General features: G+C 45.9%; 2 protein-coding genes across 2 annotated transcripts in view; one reads left to right on the plus strand and one right to left on the minus strand.

The window, feature by feature from the left end:
• LOC146068713 (protein unc-13 homolog A-like) overlaps nucleotides 1–19033 on the plus strand; it is a 334746-nt gene that overhangs the window by 5128 nt on the left and 310585 nt on the right. The window lies entirely within an intron of this gene.
• Nucleotides 2106–4942, minus strand: LOC146068640 (uncharacterized). The gene is made up of 2 exons (XM_083179250.1): nucleotides 4282–4942; nucleotides 2106–3909 (listed from the first exon to the last, which is right to left on the minus strand). Exons 1-2 carry the CDS (start codon nucleotides 4919–4921, stop codon nucleotides 3110–3112), a joined length of 1440 nt encoding a protein of 479 aa, XP_083035376.1. The 5' UTR covers nucleotides 4922–4942; the 3' UTR covers nucleotides 2106–3109.

The following is a 19033-nucleotide window of genomic DNA, read 5'->3' on the forward strand; positions in this document are numbered from 1 at the left end:
CCGTATTCAACGTTCCGGGTGAATCACAGTGAGGATTCCCCCAAACAGCGAGGTTTGCAGCTAATGCAGGGAGTCCGCTGCATTTAACTGCGAGTCCCACTGTTTTAGCGGCCATGCACGCAGTTTCCCCCTCGCTCCAAAAACCGAGGGAGGGGGGAACAGTGTGTGCAGGGGATCAGTTGAATACTGACTCTGCGAGCTATGACAGCAAGCAGGCAGCCCTGCTCGCTGTCACAGCTCACAGAAAGCATTGAATACACCCCTTTATCTCTAGGTAGTAATTAAGCAGATAAACCCAGGTCTGTGAGAAGAATATAGAGTGCCTGATGTACTGACAACATATTTTCCTGGACAATGTGTTGTGTACATAGAACACTGTGTGGTATAACCGGGCGATGGTCTGGATTCCGACGTTCTGTATACCGACATCGTAATCCTAGCTGACGGTACTCCGACAGTGGGGTGATTGCAAAAAAGCCCCTCCACAGGGGAGAATAGCCTCTCTTGGTCGGGATCTCGACTGTTGGGCAGATGAACAGTCAGAATAATTTCTGCATTACGTCTTGTACACCAGCCTTAAAACCTGGGTTTTTAGGGGGTGTAAATGCTCTGACGACTCGGGATTTCAATCCAGCAAATGTTTCTGGTTGAAGAAAGGATTCTACCTGGATAGCAGTGTAGTGTAAACAAGTAAGCCAGGTTGATGCGATCCAGGACCCGTTCACTGCAGTGGAAAAGTCGGTACTGGGAGATGCTGTCATCTCCCAGCGCTGGCTCAAACCCCGCCTTCGGTGATATCACTCACCCAGCATTATGCTGAGTGGGGATGCAATGTAAAAGGTATCAAAAGAAGGGTTGCACCTGGGTTGGAGCCGGGTCCAAAAACCCAGGTGCGACCCAGCTTTTAGGTGTAAAAAGGGAATTAATTAGCAGTGCCGAGCAGAGCCCTTATTAACAGAGTTATAATAAAGGCTAGTAATACCATGTTCTCATTGCCGCCCCTGCAAAATCCCGGGTTTTTCTTGCCGGGTTTTTGGCGGGGCACAGAGAATGGATACTTTTCTACCCCGTTCATACAGCACCTTAAACCCGGGAAATTCCCGTGTATGACGCGTTCACACTGCTTCCCCTGGTCTGCCCTGCCAACAAGTGTGTGAATATAAAAGCAGCTTTGATTGGCTGTTGAAAAAGTAGCTGTGATTGGCTGTTTTAGAAAGCAGCTGTTATTGGCTGGCTGAGGATGATGTCATATAAAGTGGCCTGTTTTTTCCAAGCACACTGCATTGCTGGAATCATGGCTGATGAGATGCTTTTGTTTTGCACCATTTTGCTGTTTCATGCAGCAAATGAGAGCTTGCTGCAGCTGCTTACATTGTGCTACCTTGCACAATGCACTTTGAAGAGGAGGAGAGCGCAATTTCTTGCTGAGAGAGACAGTGCTCGCCTTCATTATGTGCGAAGGAGAAGAGCTTTCATCACCTCCAGCGTTACCTCCATATTGAGGTTCAGCACATCCAGTACCCGGCGAATGTGGACCAGAGACTGCTCTCATGGCGAGGTATTTTGGTCTACAGTGGAGGGTTATGAGGATGACCAGTGGATGGAGCATTTTCGCATGTCACGTGGGACCTTTCAGTATGTGCTGGACCTTCTAACCCCTGCACTTTCCAGACAGACCACAAACTGCAGAATACCCATCTCACCTAGAAAGAGACTAGCGATAGCGCTATGGTGGTATGCTACACCGGGAGAATACCGCACAGTCGCCTGCTTGTTTGGAGTGGGGAGATCCACTGTATGCACTATAGTCCATGAGGTGACGCAGGCTTTGCTGGAAGGACTTTACCGTCGTTTCATCACCTTACCTCAAGGACAAAGGTTGGACGACATCATCGCTGGTTTCCTGCATCGTGGATATCCACAGTGTGCTGGAGCTATAGACGGTACACACATTCCTATTATTGCCCCCACAGAAAACCATGCGGATTACTTTAATCGCAAAGGCTGGCACTCCATAATTCTACAGGCTGTAGTGGACCACAAATATTGGTAAGTACATTTTTTTATGATAATATTAAACTGTACTTTGCGTATTGATAGGGTAACTAAACAGAAATCTTAACACTTTATATTTTCAGCTTCACTGATGTCTTCATTGGCTGGCCTGGCCGTTCCCATGATGCAAGGGTTCTAGCAAATTCGGACCTATACCTTATTGCTGAGGAGAAGCAGGATGGCTGGTTGTTCCCTAGAGAGGTAAAGATATGTTTTTGCATGTTGCAGTTGGGATATTTTTAGTGTTATGTATGCATGTATGTATAACCAACGTACCACATGTATTGTTGTTTTTCAATGTCTCTCTTTACACCAGTAGAGAAAAGTGGCAATCTGAATAGCATACTTGTACTCCAAGAATTCCATATTGTAACTCTTATTTTACTTTGCAGAAATCGAAGATCATCGATGGGGTGGAGATCCCAGTACATATAATCGGGGATGCAGCATACCCATTACGACGATGGTTAATGAAGGGGTTCACCCAGCGCCATCAACTTACCCCGGAACAAATTGATTTCACCCACACCCTCAGTTCTGCACGAATGGTGGTAGAAAATGCCTTTGGCCGTCTAAAAGGCCGTTGGCGTTGTTTAATGAAGCGCAATGACATTGATACCAGCTTCATGCCTCATGTAGTTGCTGCCTGCTGTGTGTTGCACAACATATGTGAGTTTAAGAAAGAACAGTTTCTACCAGAATGGACCGTACTGGAGCCTGAGGAATCAGATCACTCTGCAGATTCTGAGATGTATGAGGGGACAAACACATGTGCAGAAGACATTCGCAACACCATTACCAATAACATATTTGCTTTAACCCACTAGTGTACTATAGTTTTTAATTTTCAATAAACTTCAAAAACATTTCTGTTTGTTTGTACATATTTTATTCATATGTACAACATATATTTTTTTAGTTAAATAGCATAAAGTGTACCAAAAATGCACATAGAAAAATATAATAAAACTGTAATGACAATACCCAAATGCCTTACATAACTTCTGTACAGGCCGGGTGGGCAGACAAATAAACAAAAAGTCAATAAACACCTCTACAGCACATGGTAGCGGGGGTTTTCCTTTCTTGGAGCCGTTCGATTCTCCGCATGACTATGTGGACCAGCCGCATAATCAAGGCAGTGTGGTGGAACTGTGGGAGGCTGAGTTGCACCCGGTGTACGCTCAGGGAAATGGCAGTGATTTGCTGGAGGCTGAGGTGTCCCAGCAGCATACTCGGGGCACTGCGGAGGAACTGGTGGAGGCTGAGGTGCACCAGCTGTACGCTCTTGGAAATGTCGAGGATTTGCTGGAGGCTGTGGTGTCCCAGACGCATACTCTGAGGAGTGCGGTGGAACTGGGGGAGGCTGAGGTGGACCTGCTGTACGCTCAGGGAAATGGAGGTCATTTGCTTGAGGCTGAGGAGTCCCAGCAGCATACTCAGGGAAAAGGTGTGACATTGGTGGTGGGTGAGGTGTGCTGTATGGCACCATGTTCCCCTGGGTTGGGCCTACAAAATTTGGTTGGCCTGCGCTATACATTGGATAACCATACTGAAAATTATTGTGTGGTGGCTGGGGCAGTGCATGGCCTTGTGCCCTAAATAGACTATTAAGGAACTCCATCTGCGTATCTCGGTTCTCTCGATTGATACGCTCATGCATACCAACAATGGCAGTAATGAACGTGTTCTGTAGGTCACGCTCATTGTCCATAAATCGCTGCAGACGAGCATCTTCATGAACTTGCATCGAATTATCCATTTCCTTCAGGTGTTCAAGCATTACGGTGGTCATTGCTTTTGTGGCTTGTTCCATCTTAGTGGACCTCTTTCTTCTCAGTGGCACATTATAAACTATGGGAAAAACAAACAACACATTACTATACAAGACTATAATAATGTTACTTCTCCTTCTACCCAAAAGACATTGTTGGTGCCCATGCACTTGGAAAACCATCTGTGCTGAAGGCTAGATATCAGTAAAACCTTAACTTCTCATTCAGACGTGTTAGCAATGTTGCTGACAGGCCTGAATCAGATCCCCTCTGCACAGATGCATGTGGATGTTAAATTTCAAAAATACTTAAATAAAAAAGCAGTGTTGGCACATGCATGCTTGAGGCCTTTTCCCTCCTGCACTCTTGCTACATGCTGCGACATATTTCTTTAATAAACAAAAATATAGTACTGTGTAATAATGGTGTGTGTAAAAAGTTATAAACTTACTGTTGGTCCGCAACTTTGGACGTGCACTCTGTGGCAATGCTTCAAAGGCTGGACTTCCTTCAGCAGGTAGTGATGATGCAGGCGTTGATGGTGGTCGCTGCAAAGGTGATGGCGGATGCTGCACAGGTGAAGAGAATGCCGTGGGGCCTACAGCTGAATTGTGGGAGTTAAATGATGAATCCAGAACTTCACATTGGGCTTCACCATGGACTGAGCGGGAATCCATTTCACTGTCTGTGGCCTCAAGGTCAATGGGTGACGCTGCTGCTGCTACTGCGTTTTCTTCACAGACACTTGCTGCACTGCCAGCAAAACTGCTGGAGGAGGACAGTGATATGGGATTAGCCAGTGCAGAGTTCCCAAAGATGACATTACACTGGTCATAAAATGGCCAGTCCATACGGGCACCACCACTCTTCCTCCTGTTTAGGTCATGGACCTTAGCATACTGCTTCCGCAGGGCTTTGAGTTTATTCACTACCTGTTGCTGCGTTTTGACGATGCCACGGGCAGACAGGATTTTGGCGATGTTGTAGTAAACAACGGAGTCCTTCACTGTGCCGGTCACTTGCTTTTTTATCTCCTCCTCTCCTCTCACTGCTAGCAGCTCGAGCACTTCCTCATCCCTCCAGTGCGACATGTCTGCTCTCCTCGACGCAGCATATGGGGGGTTATTCTAGTTCATTCTTTCTGACAAAATCCTTCTTAGATGGACAAAACCATGTGCACTGCGGGTGGGGCAGATGTAACTTGTGCAGAGAGAATTAGATTTGGGTGGGGTTTTTCTTCAAAGTGAGATCTATATTGCAGTGTAAAATCATGCAGTCAGTATTTTCCCTGCACAGAAACAAAATAACTCACCCAAATCTAATTCTCTCTGCACATGTTACATCTGCCCCCCTGCAGAGCACATGGTTTTGTCCATCTAAGAAGGATTTTGTCAGAAAGAATGAACTAGAATAAACCCCATGGACGTCAGACGCAGCATGAAATGGACGTCACGTCACATGATTACATCCGCCAATGAGCTTCTTTTTTTCCATCATGTTTGAAAAACCCGTGTCTGCGCTGTTCAGACTGAAGTACACCCGTGTTTTACCCAGGAAAAACCCTGCAAAAAACCCGTGTGTAATTCCCGGGGCATAACACCCGGGAATTTCAAAAGGACGCGTTCACACTGAGACACGACACGGGAAATTACCGCTCGCCCTGCCAAATACCCGGGTTTTTTAGGCAATGAGAACGGGGTATTATATATGTAGGATGGTAATAACTTCAGTCATACAAGAATTAAATCTTTATTTTCCAATGTTGTGTGAAAATAAAGTGACACCCCTGCCAACATCATGCACATCAGACTTCTCAGTAACCCTCGGGTTACACAGGATGTCCAGGTCAATCAAGCTGCCTAACTCTAACTGTTGCATAGTTACTATGGGGATCCTAATCGATGTCAGGATTTCGATGGCAGTCTTGTGGGCCGGGGTAGGTATTCTGACTGCCGTCATCCCATCTTTTGGAAAGTTAACCATCTCCCTCCTCCTTATACACTACCTGTTTACAGATTTCACCTTCTCCCATTACACGCCCGCTTCTCAGATTTAAAAAAAAGTGCATGACCTTCTCTGCTTTGTGCCAGGTCCCTGAAAGGTATGACTATTTTCCATCAACTAATGGTTTGCTACCAATGGTCAGGTGCACTGTGTTCAATTGTGATGATGCCATGTTTCACAGTAACAAATATAAACAACTCTCTCCAGCATGCAACATTGCACATCAAATGTTCACTCTACTTCTCTAAAATGCTCCGTGACTGCCATCTGTCTATGCTGGTACTGCCATTGTCGGATCAATGATCACTGGTTTTCCCTTGATGGTTTACTATGATCAATGGACACTGTAGCTATTAAGGATAAACTATATGCTGGACAAAACTTGAATTTTATCATCTCCTCCACTGGGGGCTGTTTGGCTCCACCCCTGCCATTCACACACAGGACAAGTAGGTCAAGTCACTCAGAAAGTGCATTATACTGTATGTATTTTTTATTTTGTTTGCTGCCATTGTAAGTACAGTGTTCTTATGTGCCACTTTAATTTGTGTCAGTGTTCCATACCTAAGGCAATATGAGCTATCAATGCGTAGCTATAAGTTTGTAAAAAAATAATAATAATAACAGAAGATAACATGAGATTTAGATATCCACTCTTCTGTGATATTTCTTAAAAAATACCATTTTATTTTGAAAGTAATATATTTTCTGTTATGTGTATTGCTCCAAATTTCCTAAGCTTTCTATTAATCTACAGACAGTGCATCAAAACGGGTGCCGGATGGGATTCCGACAGGCATTTACCCGACGTTGGGATACCGACTGTCAAAACACCGACAGCCGGGTTCCTGACGGCTACCTGCTATTTTCCCTCGTGGGGGTCCACGACCCCCATAGAGGGAGAATAGAATTTGCCCGCAAGGGGCTTAGTTGCGCTCACCATGCTGTCTGAGTCCGGCCAGTCGGGATCCCGACGTCGGGCTAATGACTGTCGGGATCCCGACTGTCGGACCCCTGTACCATTCCAATCAAAACACATGTTGCATGCCATCATCTACTATATCTTATCTGGAACCTTGCTGTCAATGACAGAATATTGGAGCTGATTCAGACCTGTTCGCACAGGCCCAAATTTGGCCCCATCCCTGATGGTGGGGGATTACGTATGCGCGATAATGCACATCTTCAAATGTGCGCAGCGAGCGCCTTCTGCAAAAATGTTATTGCATGATTGCATGATTGCAGGGGCCGTTCGGGGTGGGCAACCGACATTTCATGGGCATACCCACAAAAAGGTGGGGCGCCCATAGAAATGATGGACGGGCTTGTCGGTACATAAAGCATGCCCTTTCCAGCTCGTTGTGGTCAGATGAGGTCACATGACGTCGGTGCCCACCCTCAATTCGTAGGAAAGCGTCGGGGGGGGGGGGCTTGCGTTCAGCAGGGCGTCAGTAACCATTGTTCAGTCCCTGGCTTACTTTTCGTTGCACATTATTATTATTGGTACTCTTTACTTAGAACGGCGCCCACGATTTTGATCGTGGGCATCGTTAGTAAAAAATCTCGGGCATCTCGGGCATTGAATGCACTAAAAAATCGGGTGCGATGCGACCGACGAGATGCTCGCGATTTCCCATAGGGAACAATGTTAAATGTCTCAATTGACCCAATTTTCCTGTTCAATGCCTCAATTGACCCGATTTTTCCATAGGAAACAATGTTAAATGGGCCACAGAGGCCAAATAGGCACCCTGAAGTGTATAATGGCCACCCGAATTGTTAACGCCACCCCACGATCAACGTCAACCCGAAGCGTGGCGAGCGCAGCGAGCCCGCGAGGGGCGGCGGTACGCGTCCTACGACCTTTTCATACCCCCACTATCCACGTCGGCGTGGAGTTGAGAATAGAAAGTGTGGCGAGCGTAGCGAGCCACCGAGCCCGAAGCGTGGCGAGCGCAGCGAGCCCCGCGTGGGGACGCGGACAGCTGTGAAGCCCGCGAGGGGACGCGGATACCTGTGAAGGTATCCGCGTCCCCTCGCGGGGCGCGCTGCGCTCGCCACGCTTCGGGCTCGGTGGCTCGCTGCGCTTGCCACACTTTCTATTCTCAACTCCACGCCGACGTGGATAGTGGGGGTATGAAAAGGTCGTAGGACGCGTACCGCCGCCCCTCGCGGGCTCGCCACGCTTCGGGTTGACGTTGATCGTGGGGTGGCGTTAACAATTCGGGTGGCTTTTATACACTTCAGGGTGCCTATTTGGCCTCTGTGGCCCATTTAACATTGTTTCCTATGGAAAAATTGGGTCAATTGAGGCATTGAACAGGAAAATCGGGTCAATTGAGACATTTAACATTGTTCCCTATGGGAAATCTCGGGCATCTCGTCGGTCGCATCGCACCCGATTTTTTAGTGCATTCCATGCCCGAGATGGCCATGATGGGCGCCCTTCTAAGTAAAGAGTACCTTATTATTATTATTATTTAATATGAAGGCTGTGAAGATTTTTATATTTTACTGCAAAACCACACAGCACTATCCAGTTTATTTAAGCTTGTCTAGTACCAAGACAACTTCTAACAAATGGGAGTTCTATGGAGATCAGATCTCAACTGAAAGGCAGCACATTTATTCTAATGATATGTTTTATAGTAGTTGATTGAGCAGTAGACAGAGTACAAATGATATACATGCTACATAAGAGAGATGAAATAATACCATAATACTGTAAGTAAATATGGCAATGCTAACTCTAACATTCCAATCAGCTACAGATGTGTCCTCATACACACAGTAATTTCTGCAGTCGCACCAGACAGCTCTTCTCGGCACTCCAGGTCCAGTGTGATTCAGCTAGTGTTGGGTGACTTTTTCGTGTCTTTTTACCCGATAATGGGGTAAAGTTACTAAGATGTGGGTTTTATTGAATATGGGATGTTGCCCACAGCGACCAATCAGAATCTACTAATTATTTATTTTGCACCTTCTAGGAGATACTAGATGGAATCTGATTGGTTGCTATGGGCAACATCCCATATTCAATAGAAATTCCATCTTAGTAAATTTCCCCCATGTGTCTAGCTTAATTTGATACAGGACATTGTATATCTGTGCATAACTGGATATACTGTACGTCCTACTGGACTGTGTAAGTAGACAACATTTCTTAATAAAATGGATACCAGTGAACATGACATACAAATTCTTTCTTTTCACTCTGGGAGCATTCCTTACCATTAAATGTGTACCTATATAGTGGTTTCTCGCAAATGGGAACCTCTAAAGAAATGTCTCCTCCCTCAGCAGACTGCTTCTTCAGCTGTTTTTCAGTATTTAATTAGGAGTTCACATGGTCCAGAAAATTCCTGTTTGTTTAGGCATATAACCAAGGAAGGTAATCATCATAAAATAGATGTTCAACCAGACTCATGCCACCTGTGTCACCTCCTCTCTGATGCATCTCAAAGTCACACCATCATCTCCATTGCATTATCTCTCAGCCACCCGTCATATCCTGTTTGCACCTCTCTGTCATACCATCATCACATTGGCCCTTATTCTGGTTGGAACGGCCGGAGCCGCATATGCGGCTCCGACCGTGCAGGCGAATCCCCGCCTTCCATACGGATCGCCACGGCCGTCCGTACGCGGACATGTGGCGGTCCGCATGAAAATGGCGGGGGATACGCCTCCACCATCTTGGAGCAGCCCCCTGCATTCGATGGTCACCGACCATCGAAGGCAGGGCCGCACGCTCCACCAGCTCCCGCACCCATAGACCTCACGGACACTTGTCCGTGTAAAAGCATGTATGGGGGCGGGCAGCTGACATCCGGCGATGTCAGATGCCCGCCCCCAACACATGCGTCACAGCCTCATTACCATGCGTACGCCCCGCGTTTGCATGGGAACGCCCATGAAACGCGGGGCGTATGCATAGGGAAATGAGGCTAAGTAGCCCCTCACGCCCCTATCCACCCCCTTTGCGGCGTGAAAAAAAATTGTGCGGCGATTTCGCCTGCACATGCGCAGAGTGCCCTCTGCACATGCGCAGAGCGAAAACATCGGCGGAACGGCCGCATGCGGCCGTTACCGCTTAGATCGGAATAAGGGCCATAGTAACATTGTAACATAGTAATTAAGGCTGAAAAAAGACATTAGTCCAACCTTTTTTGGGGGGAGAGCTACTCGAGACAAAATAATCCACCTGAAGAGCTACTAAAATGTAAAAAAAAAAAAAGAAATCTGCATAATAAATGAAAAATGCCCTTTACACATTATGCCACACACTGAAATGCCCCTGACACATTATGCCACATACCACAATGCCCTAGACACAATATGCCACACACTGCAATGTCCAATATGCTGCATACATGCCTCCCAACACTGGAGGCAGAGAAGAAGGAATATCTGCGCCCGAAGGCACGCGCCCGAAGTTAGGGGGCATGACCTATTAGCGTGGTACTCCCGTGAAACACAATGGCCCCCAGCACTGCCAGATAAGCAATGCCCGCCCGATTGTGGTGCCAATCTAAATAAATACTCTGGTGGTACTGTGAGCGGCGTGTGCAAAAAAATGTGTGTAGCCACATGCTACATGGGGATCAGCCAATGACAATGGGGTTGTGCTACACATATGCCCCCAATAGTGCCAGATACACATATGCTCCCAATAGTGCCAGATACACATATGCTCCCACGGTGCTAGGTATGCCCCCATAGCGCTGAGTATGCCCCACAGTGTCAGGTATGCCCCCACAGTGCTAGAAACATGTATTCCCAACAGTGCCAGGTATGTCCCCAAAGTGCCAGATACTTCCCTCCAGTGCCAGGTACGCCCCCACAGTGCCAGAAGCAGGTATGCCTCCACGGTGCCAGGTATGCCCCCATAGTGCTGGGTATGCTCCCACAGTGCCAGATACTTCCTACGGTGCCGGGTATGCCCCACAGTGCCAGGTATGCCCCCCACAGTGCTAGATATGCCCCCCACAGTGCCATAAACCAGTATGCCCCACAGTGCCAGAAACAAGTATGCCCCACAGTGCCAGGTATGCCCTCATAGTGCTGGGTAAGCCCCACAGTACCATGTATGCCCCCACAGTGCCAGGTATGCCCCCACAGTGCCAGATACTTCCCTACAGTGCTGGGTATGCCCCACAGTGCCAGGTATGCCCCTCCACAGTGCCAGGTATGCTTCCCCCCACAGTGCCAAGTATGCCCCCACAGTGCCAATTTCCCAGAAGCAGCACACTCACCATTGTTGCTGCCGCTGCCGGGGAGAGGACAGCCCGGAGTCCCCCTACAGTGCTCCTGTCACAGCTGCTGCTTCCCTTCTCAGGGGAGGAGAGCACAGCACACCGTGCATCTCTCCTTCCCCTCACTTCCTTGTGACTGGGCCGTCTGCTAATCAAAGCTCGCAGACCAGCTCCTGCCCAAGAGCTCTGATTGGTGGATGGCCCAGTCACAAGGATGCACAGTGAGGGGTAGTAGAGACATGCAATGATCTCTCCTCCCTTCAGAGGGAGAAGGGAAGCGGCGCGGACGGTGAGCGGCAGGTATGGCGGGCGGTGGGCAGAGTGGTTGAGCCACTCTGATCGCTGTTGCGAGGGGTTGGAGACCACTGCATTAGTCCATCGAGTTCAACCTAACTAACTTGTAACTACTGACTTGAGTAAGATATCTATAGGATTCCCTTAGTGGCCAAAAATTTATCCAGTTTTGATTTAAATTCATTAACAGTACTTGCTGTAATCACCCCCATCGGCAATGAGTTCCAGAATTTTACTGCTCTAATGGTGAAGAATCCTCTTCTTAATTCAGTGCGGAATTTATTTTCCTCAAGCCTCAGTACATGCCTGCGTGTCCTAAGTATAGGCCTGTTAGTGAACAAATCATGTCCCAGTTCCATATGATTCCCAATCATGTATTTGAACATACTAATCATATCACCTCTCAACCTCCATTTCTCCATTGAAAACATATTCAAGCTGGTTAACCTATCTTTGTATTCTAGTGCTTCTAGACCTTTTACTAGCTTAGTCGCCCTTCTCTGAACCTTTTCCAATTGATTTATGTCCTTTTTAAGATGTGGTGCCCAGAACTGAACACAATATTCGGTGTGGTCTCACCAATGCCTTGTAAAGAGGCACTATCACATTGGCATCCCTTGAATCCATACCCCTTTTAACCCCTTCCCGACATTTGACGTATATATACGTCATGGCCGGGATGTACTTCCCGACACATGACGTATATATACGTCATGACTTTAAACTGTCCCCGCGTCTATAGACGCGGTGACAGTTTAAACATGTCTGCTGTCCCTGACAGCAGACATGTCCCTGCATGCCCGGGGGGGCGGCGATGCCTCCCCCCCGTCGGTGATCACTGTGATTGGCTGTTCAATGTGAACAGCCAGTCGCAGCGTTTTCCTGTGTTACCGGCGAATCAGACGCTCGGTAACACAGGTGTCAATCACCGTCGGGTATGAGGGGGCATGAGGGGGTCACCGGTGATGACCACACCTCACCCCACCTCACCCCACCTGCCCCCAAGGCTGTGATTGGTCCGTCGGACCGACGGACCAATCACAGCCAAGGCGCGTCATTTAAACTAACGGTGACTGCGCTGCAGACGCCATTCCGGTCTGGAATTGCGTGCAGAGCGGTCACCGACCAATCTGTCATGATATACATACCTGATCCTTGCCTGATACTTACCTGATCACCGCTGGTAGCGTGCTGCCAGCAGCTGGATGCTTCCTGGATCTTGTGACTTCCTGTGTGCTGCTGCTGCAGTGTCATAGAGTCACAGATCGTGAGAGATAGTGACAGATAGTGACAGAGAGTGACAGAGAGTGATAGAGAGTGATAGAGAGTGCTATATTTTGTGTCTGCTGCACCCCTTTTGTGCTGATCAGTATATCTGTGCTGATCAGCAACTTTTTTTTTTTTTTTTTATATATATATACCTGTCAGTTGCACCAAAGGTTGTGCTGCCTGTGCAACTGACTGCTGCCCCCCATGCTGCCCCCCCTTTTGTGCTGATCAGTTTAAATTAATTAACTGATCAGCAACTTTTTGGGGGTCCAGGTTTTTTTTTTTTATATATACCCTGTCAGGTTGCACCCACAGTTGTGTGCCTGCTGCCCCTCACTGCTAATCAGTGTTGCATCACTGCATCACTGATCTGCAGTTTTTTTTTTGGAGAGTGCAGTGGGGTTTTGTTTTTACACCCACGTTGCTTTTGTGGGTGTCCTGTGGCCGCTGATCAGTGACGTACATCACTGAACAGCATTTTTGGCACAGGGTTGATATCATTTTTTTTCTGCAGTTTTTTTCTGCAGTTTTTTTTTTTTGGAGAGTGCTGTGGTTTATTACACCCACGTTGCTTTTGTGGGTGTCCTGTGGCCGCTGATCAGTGACGTACATCACTGAACAGCATTTTTGGCACAGGGTTGATATAATTTTTTTTCTGCAGTTTTTTTAAATTGTTTTTTTTTTTGGAGAGTGCTGTGGTTTATTACACCCACGTTGCTTTTGTGGGTGTCCTGTGGCCGCTGATCAGTGACGTACATCACTGCACAGCATTTTTGCCACAGGGTTGATATAATTTTTTTTCTGCAGTTTTTTTAAATTGTTTTTTTTTTGGAGAGTGCTGTGGTTTATTTTTTTTTTAAATTGTTTTTACACCCACGTTGCTTTTGTGGGTGTCCTGTTGCCTTTGAGCGCTGTTCAGTGACGGACGTTACTGACCAACATCTGTGCTCAATTTTTGGCGCAGGACCTTTTTTTTTTTTTTTTAACCCCTTCAATTTTTTATTTTTTTTATTGGGATCAAATTCCTGTATAAAGTATTTTTTTTCTGCACTACATACACACTACACACTACATACCCCCCGTGTTGAAATAAAGTTTGTACCCCCCCTACACTATACACGTGTTGAAACATTACACTTACAGAAACACAAAAATAAAAATGTCATCCCAAATGTCATCCCAAATGTCATCCCAGTCATCCAGAAGAATGTATTCAGCGGAGGAGGCATATGCCATGCTTGCCTCTGACTCTGACACAGCCAGTGATGCAAGCGGGGAATTTGAAGGATTCGTCTTAAGCTCCTCTTCCTCCTCTAGTGATGAGGGACCCCCTCAAAGATGCCCCCGTAGAGCAGCTGAGACCCCCCCCCAAATGATTGATCCCGTATGGACCCCACCACCAGACAATTTTGAGCCCCAGGTTCCTGAGTTTTTGGCCATCCCAGGAATCCAATTTGATTCAACAGGTCTCAGAGAAATTGACTTTTTCAAATTATTTTTCTCTGATGATTTTATAAATTTAATGGTGGACCAAAGTAATTTATATGCCCAGCAGTTTATTGCTCAAAACCCCACGTCATCATTTGCTAGGTGGACCCCTGTAGATGCAGTAGAGATGATGACGTTTTGGGGTCTGGTGTTACATATGGGCATAGTAAAAAAGCCAGAAATTAGGCAATATTGGAGTACAGATGTTCTGTACAGCACCCCATTTTACCGTATTAGGCAATATTGGAGAAAGCCAGAAATTAGGCAATATTGGAGTACAGATGTTCTGTACAGCACCCCATTTTACCGTATGGCCATGACTCGGACTCGTTTTGAGACAATCCTTAAATTTTTACATTACACCGATAATGCACAGTGCCCACCCAGAGATGATCCCACCTTTGACCGGCTATTCAAAGTCAGGCCGGTCATTGATCATTTCAGTGCCAAATTTGCAGAGATGTACATCCCTGAAAAATGTATTTGTATCGACGAGTCCCTTATACATTTTAAAGGAAGGGTTAAATTCCGCCAGTATCTTCCCAGTAAGAGGGCAAGGTATGGCATAAAAATGTATAAACTGTGTGAAAGCACCTCAGGGTACACCCACAGGTTTAGGGTATATGAAGGGAAGGATTCAAGAATTGAACCGCCAGAATGCCCCCCTCCCTCGTAGGTGTTAGTGGAAAAATTGTCATGGATTTAGTGCACCCCTTCCTGGATAAAGGTTATCACCTCTATGTGGATAACTTTTACACTAGCATCCCCCTGTTTAAGGCCCTTGGTTCAAGAGGTACAGCAGCTTGCGGTACTGTGCGCAAGAACCAAAGAGGCCTCCCAAAAACGCACATTGCCCAAGTACTTAGAAGGGGTGAAAGCAGGGCACAATCCACCGAAAATATGTTGTTGGTCAAATATAAGGACAAGAGGGATGTCCTTATACTGACAACAATTCATGGAGACAGTACCACCTCCATCCCTGTACGAGGTACCAGTACCCACACCTCAAAACCTAATTGTATCCTAGATTACAATAAGTACATGGGCGGAGTGGATCTTTCAGATCAGGTACTGAAGCCGTACAGTCCCCTGTGGAAAACAAAAATCTGGTACAAGAAGCTGGCCGTGTATATCATCCAGATGGCACTGTATAACGCTTACGTGCTATTCCGTTCTACCAGCCAGAGGGGGACATTTATGCACTTTCAAGAGGAAGTCATAAAGGGCCTAATATTTGGGAACCAGCAGGCAGAGGGCCCCAGTACTTCTAGTACTGGCCCCAGTACTTCTAGTACTGGCCCCCGTATTGTACCAGGGCAGCATTTTCCTAACGAAATCCCCTCCACTGCAAGAAAGGGCAGGACACAAAAAAGGTGCAAAGTTTGCTATAAAAAGGGAATAAGAAAGGATACTATTTTCCACTGTGAAACTTGCCCCGACAAACCCGGCCTATGTATAAAGGAGTGTTTTAAAATATACCACACATCTATGGATTATTAGGTTCATCATTTCACCGTGCTTCGGGGGTCTTGCTAATGCCACATAGCACCCACCATTCATTCCACCAGAATCTGAGCTGCAAAATCCAAAAATCACTCCTTCCCTTCTGAGTCCTGCCATGCACCCAACTGGTATTTTTTGGTCACATATGAGGCATTGCCATACTCGGGAGAAATTGGGGCACAGATTTTGGGGTGCTTTGTCTCCTTCATTCCTTGTGAAAATGAAAAATTTTGAGCCAGAACTGCATTTTTGTGTAAAAAATTTGATTTTTCATTTGCACAGCCCAGTTGTATCAAAATTGGTGAAACCCCTGGGGGTTTGAAATGTACACTATATCCCTAGATGAATTCCCTGAGGGGTGTAGTTTGCAAAATGGGGTCACTTGTGGGGGGGTTCCACTGTATTGGTGCTTCGGGGGTCTTGCTAATGCGACATAGCACCCACCAACATTCCACCAGAATCTGTGCTGCAAAATCCAAATATCACCCCTTCCCTTCTGAGTCCTGCCATTTTTTGGTCACACATGAGGCATTGTCGTACTCGGGAGAAATTGGGGCACAGATCTTGGGGTGCTTTGTCTCCTTCATTCCTTGTGAAAATGAAAAATTTTGAGCCAGAACTGCATTTTTGTGTAAAAAATTTAATTTTTCATTTGCACAGCCCAGTTGTATCAAAATTGGTGAAACCCCTGGGGGTTTGAAATGTATACTATACCCCTAGATGAATTCCCTGAGGGGTGTAGTTTGCAAAATGGGGTCACTTGTGGGGGGGTTCCACTGTATTGGTGCTTCGGGGGTCTTGCTAATGCGACATAGCACCCACCAACATTCCACCAGAATCTGAGCTGCAAAATCCAAAAATCACTCCTTCCCTTCTGAGTCCTGCCATGCACCCAAATGGTATTTTTTGGTCACATGTGAGGCATTGCCGTACTCGGGAGAAATTGGGGCACAGATTTTGGGGTGCTTTGTCTCCTTCATTCCTTGTGAAAATGAAAAATTTTGAGCCAGAACTGCATTTTTGTGTAAAAAATGTAATTTTTCATTTGCACAGCCCAGTTGTATCAAAATTGGTGAAACCCCTGGGAGTTTGAAATGTACACTATACCCCTAGATGAATTCCCTGAGGGGTGTAGTTTGCAAAATGGGGTCACTTGTGGGGGGGGTTTCACTGTATTGGTGCTTCGGGGGTCTTGCTAATGCGACATAGCACCCACCAACATTCCACCAGAATCTGAGCTGCAAAATCCAAAAATCACTCCTTCCCTTCTGAGTCCTGCCATGCACCCAAATGGTATTTTTTGGTCACATGTGAGGCATTGCCGTACTCGGGAGAAATTGGGGCACAGATTTTGGGGTGCTTTGTCTCCTTCATTCCTTGTGAAAATGAAAAATTTGGAGCCAGAACTGCATTTTTGTGTAAAAAAATAAATTTTTCATTTTCACTGCCCAGTTGTACCACAATTGGTGAAATCCCTGGGGGTTTGAAATGTACACTATACCCCTAGATGAATTCCCTGAGGTGTGTAGTTTGCAAAATGGGGTCACTTGTGGGGGGGTTCCACTGTATTGGTGCTTCGGGGGTTTTGCTAATGCGACATAGCACCCACCAACATTCCACCAGAATCTGAGCTGCAAAATCCAAAAATCACTCCTTCCCTTCTGAGTCCTGCCATGCACCCAAATGGTATTTTTTGGTCACATGTGAGGCATTGCCGTACTCGGGAGAAATTGGGGCACAGATTTTGCGGTGCTTTGTCTCCTTCATTCCTTGTGAAAATGAAAAATTTTGAGCCAGAACTGCATTTTTGTGTAAAAAATGTAATTTTTCATTTGCACAGCCCAGTTGTATCAAAATTGGTGAAACCCCTGGGGGTTTGAAATGTACACTATACCCCTAGATGAATTCCCTGAGGGGTGTAGTTTGCAAAATGGGGTCACTTGTGGGGGGGGGGGGGTTCCACTGTATTGGTGCTTCGGGGGTCTTGCTAATGCGACATAGCACCCACCAACATTCCACCAGAATCTGAGCTGCAAAATCCAAAAATCACTCCTTCCCTTCTGAGTCCTGCCATGCACCCAAATGGTATTTTTTGGTCACATGTGAGGCATTGCCGTACTCGGGAGAAATTGGGGCACAGATTTTGTGGTGCTTTGTCTCCTTCATCTCTTGTGAAAATGAAACATTTGGAGCCAGAACTGCATTTTTGTGTAAAAAAAATAATTTTTCATTTTCACTGCCCTGTTGTACCACAATTGGTGAAACCCCTGGGGGTTTGAAATGTACACTATACCCCTAGATGAATTCCCTGAGGGGTGTAGTTTGCAAAATGGGGTCACTTGTGGGGGGATTCCTAACTTTTAGCATCTTATGGTGCCTAGAAACCTACATGGTGCCTAAAAAAAAATCTCATAAAAAGGAGGCTCCAAAATCAAGTAGGTGCTCCTTCTATTATGAAGCCTGTGGTTTGGTCAACGTGCACACTAGGGCCACATATAGGATATTTATGAAAACAAAAGAATTGGGGGAATCAATTTTTAGTCACATTTCTCTAGTAAAATCTACTGTGTTCCTTAGAAAAATGTATTAAAATTGCAAATCTGCAAAAAAATGAAATTTTGAAATTTCACCTACACTTTGTTTTAATTCCTGTGAAACACCTAAAGGGTTAACAAACTTCCAAAATGCTGTTTTGAATACTGTGAGGGGTGCAGTTTTTGAAATGGCATCATTTATGGGGGTGTCTCACATACAAGTCCCTCAAAGTCACTTCAGAACTGAACTGGTCCCTAAAAAAATCAGTGTTTGAAATTTTCTTGAAAATTTGAGAATTTGCTATTCATATTTTAAGCCTCCTAGTGTCCAAAAAAATTAAAAGGAGGCTGAAATAATGATGGAAACATAAAGTAGACATATGGTCTATGTTAGTTATTAACTATTTTGAGTGGTATGATTATTTGTCTCACAAGCAGAAAATTTAACATTTTGAAAATTGCTAAATTTTCCATTTTTTTACGACATTTTGGTATTTTTCACAAAAAAACACAGACTGTATCGACCCAAATTTACCACTAACTTGAAGTACAATGTGTCACGAGAAAACAGTCTCAAAATCACTGGGATAAGTAAAAGCAAAAAAAGTTATCCCCACTTAAGTGATACATGTCAGATTTGAAAAAAAGGGCTCTGTCAGGAAGGCAAAAACATGCTGCGTCAGGAAGGGGTTAATGCATGCCAGTGTCCGGTTTGCTTTTGCTGCTGCACTTGAGCAGTGTGCACTATAACCCATTTTTTTTTTATCTATGATGACAAGTCCTTCTCTACAGCAGAATTCCCTATAATAACTCAATGTAGCCTATAAGTAGCTTGTTAATTTTTGTTTCCATAATG

The sequence above is a fragment of the Crinia signifera genome, chromosome 1 (genome assembly GCF_055691185.1).
Source record: "Crinia signifera chromosome 1, ASM5569118v1, whole genome shotgun sequence".
Lineage (NCBI taxonomy): Eukaryota > Metazoa > Chordata > Amphibia > Anura > Myobatrachidae > Crinia > Crinia signifera.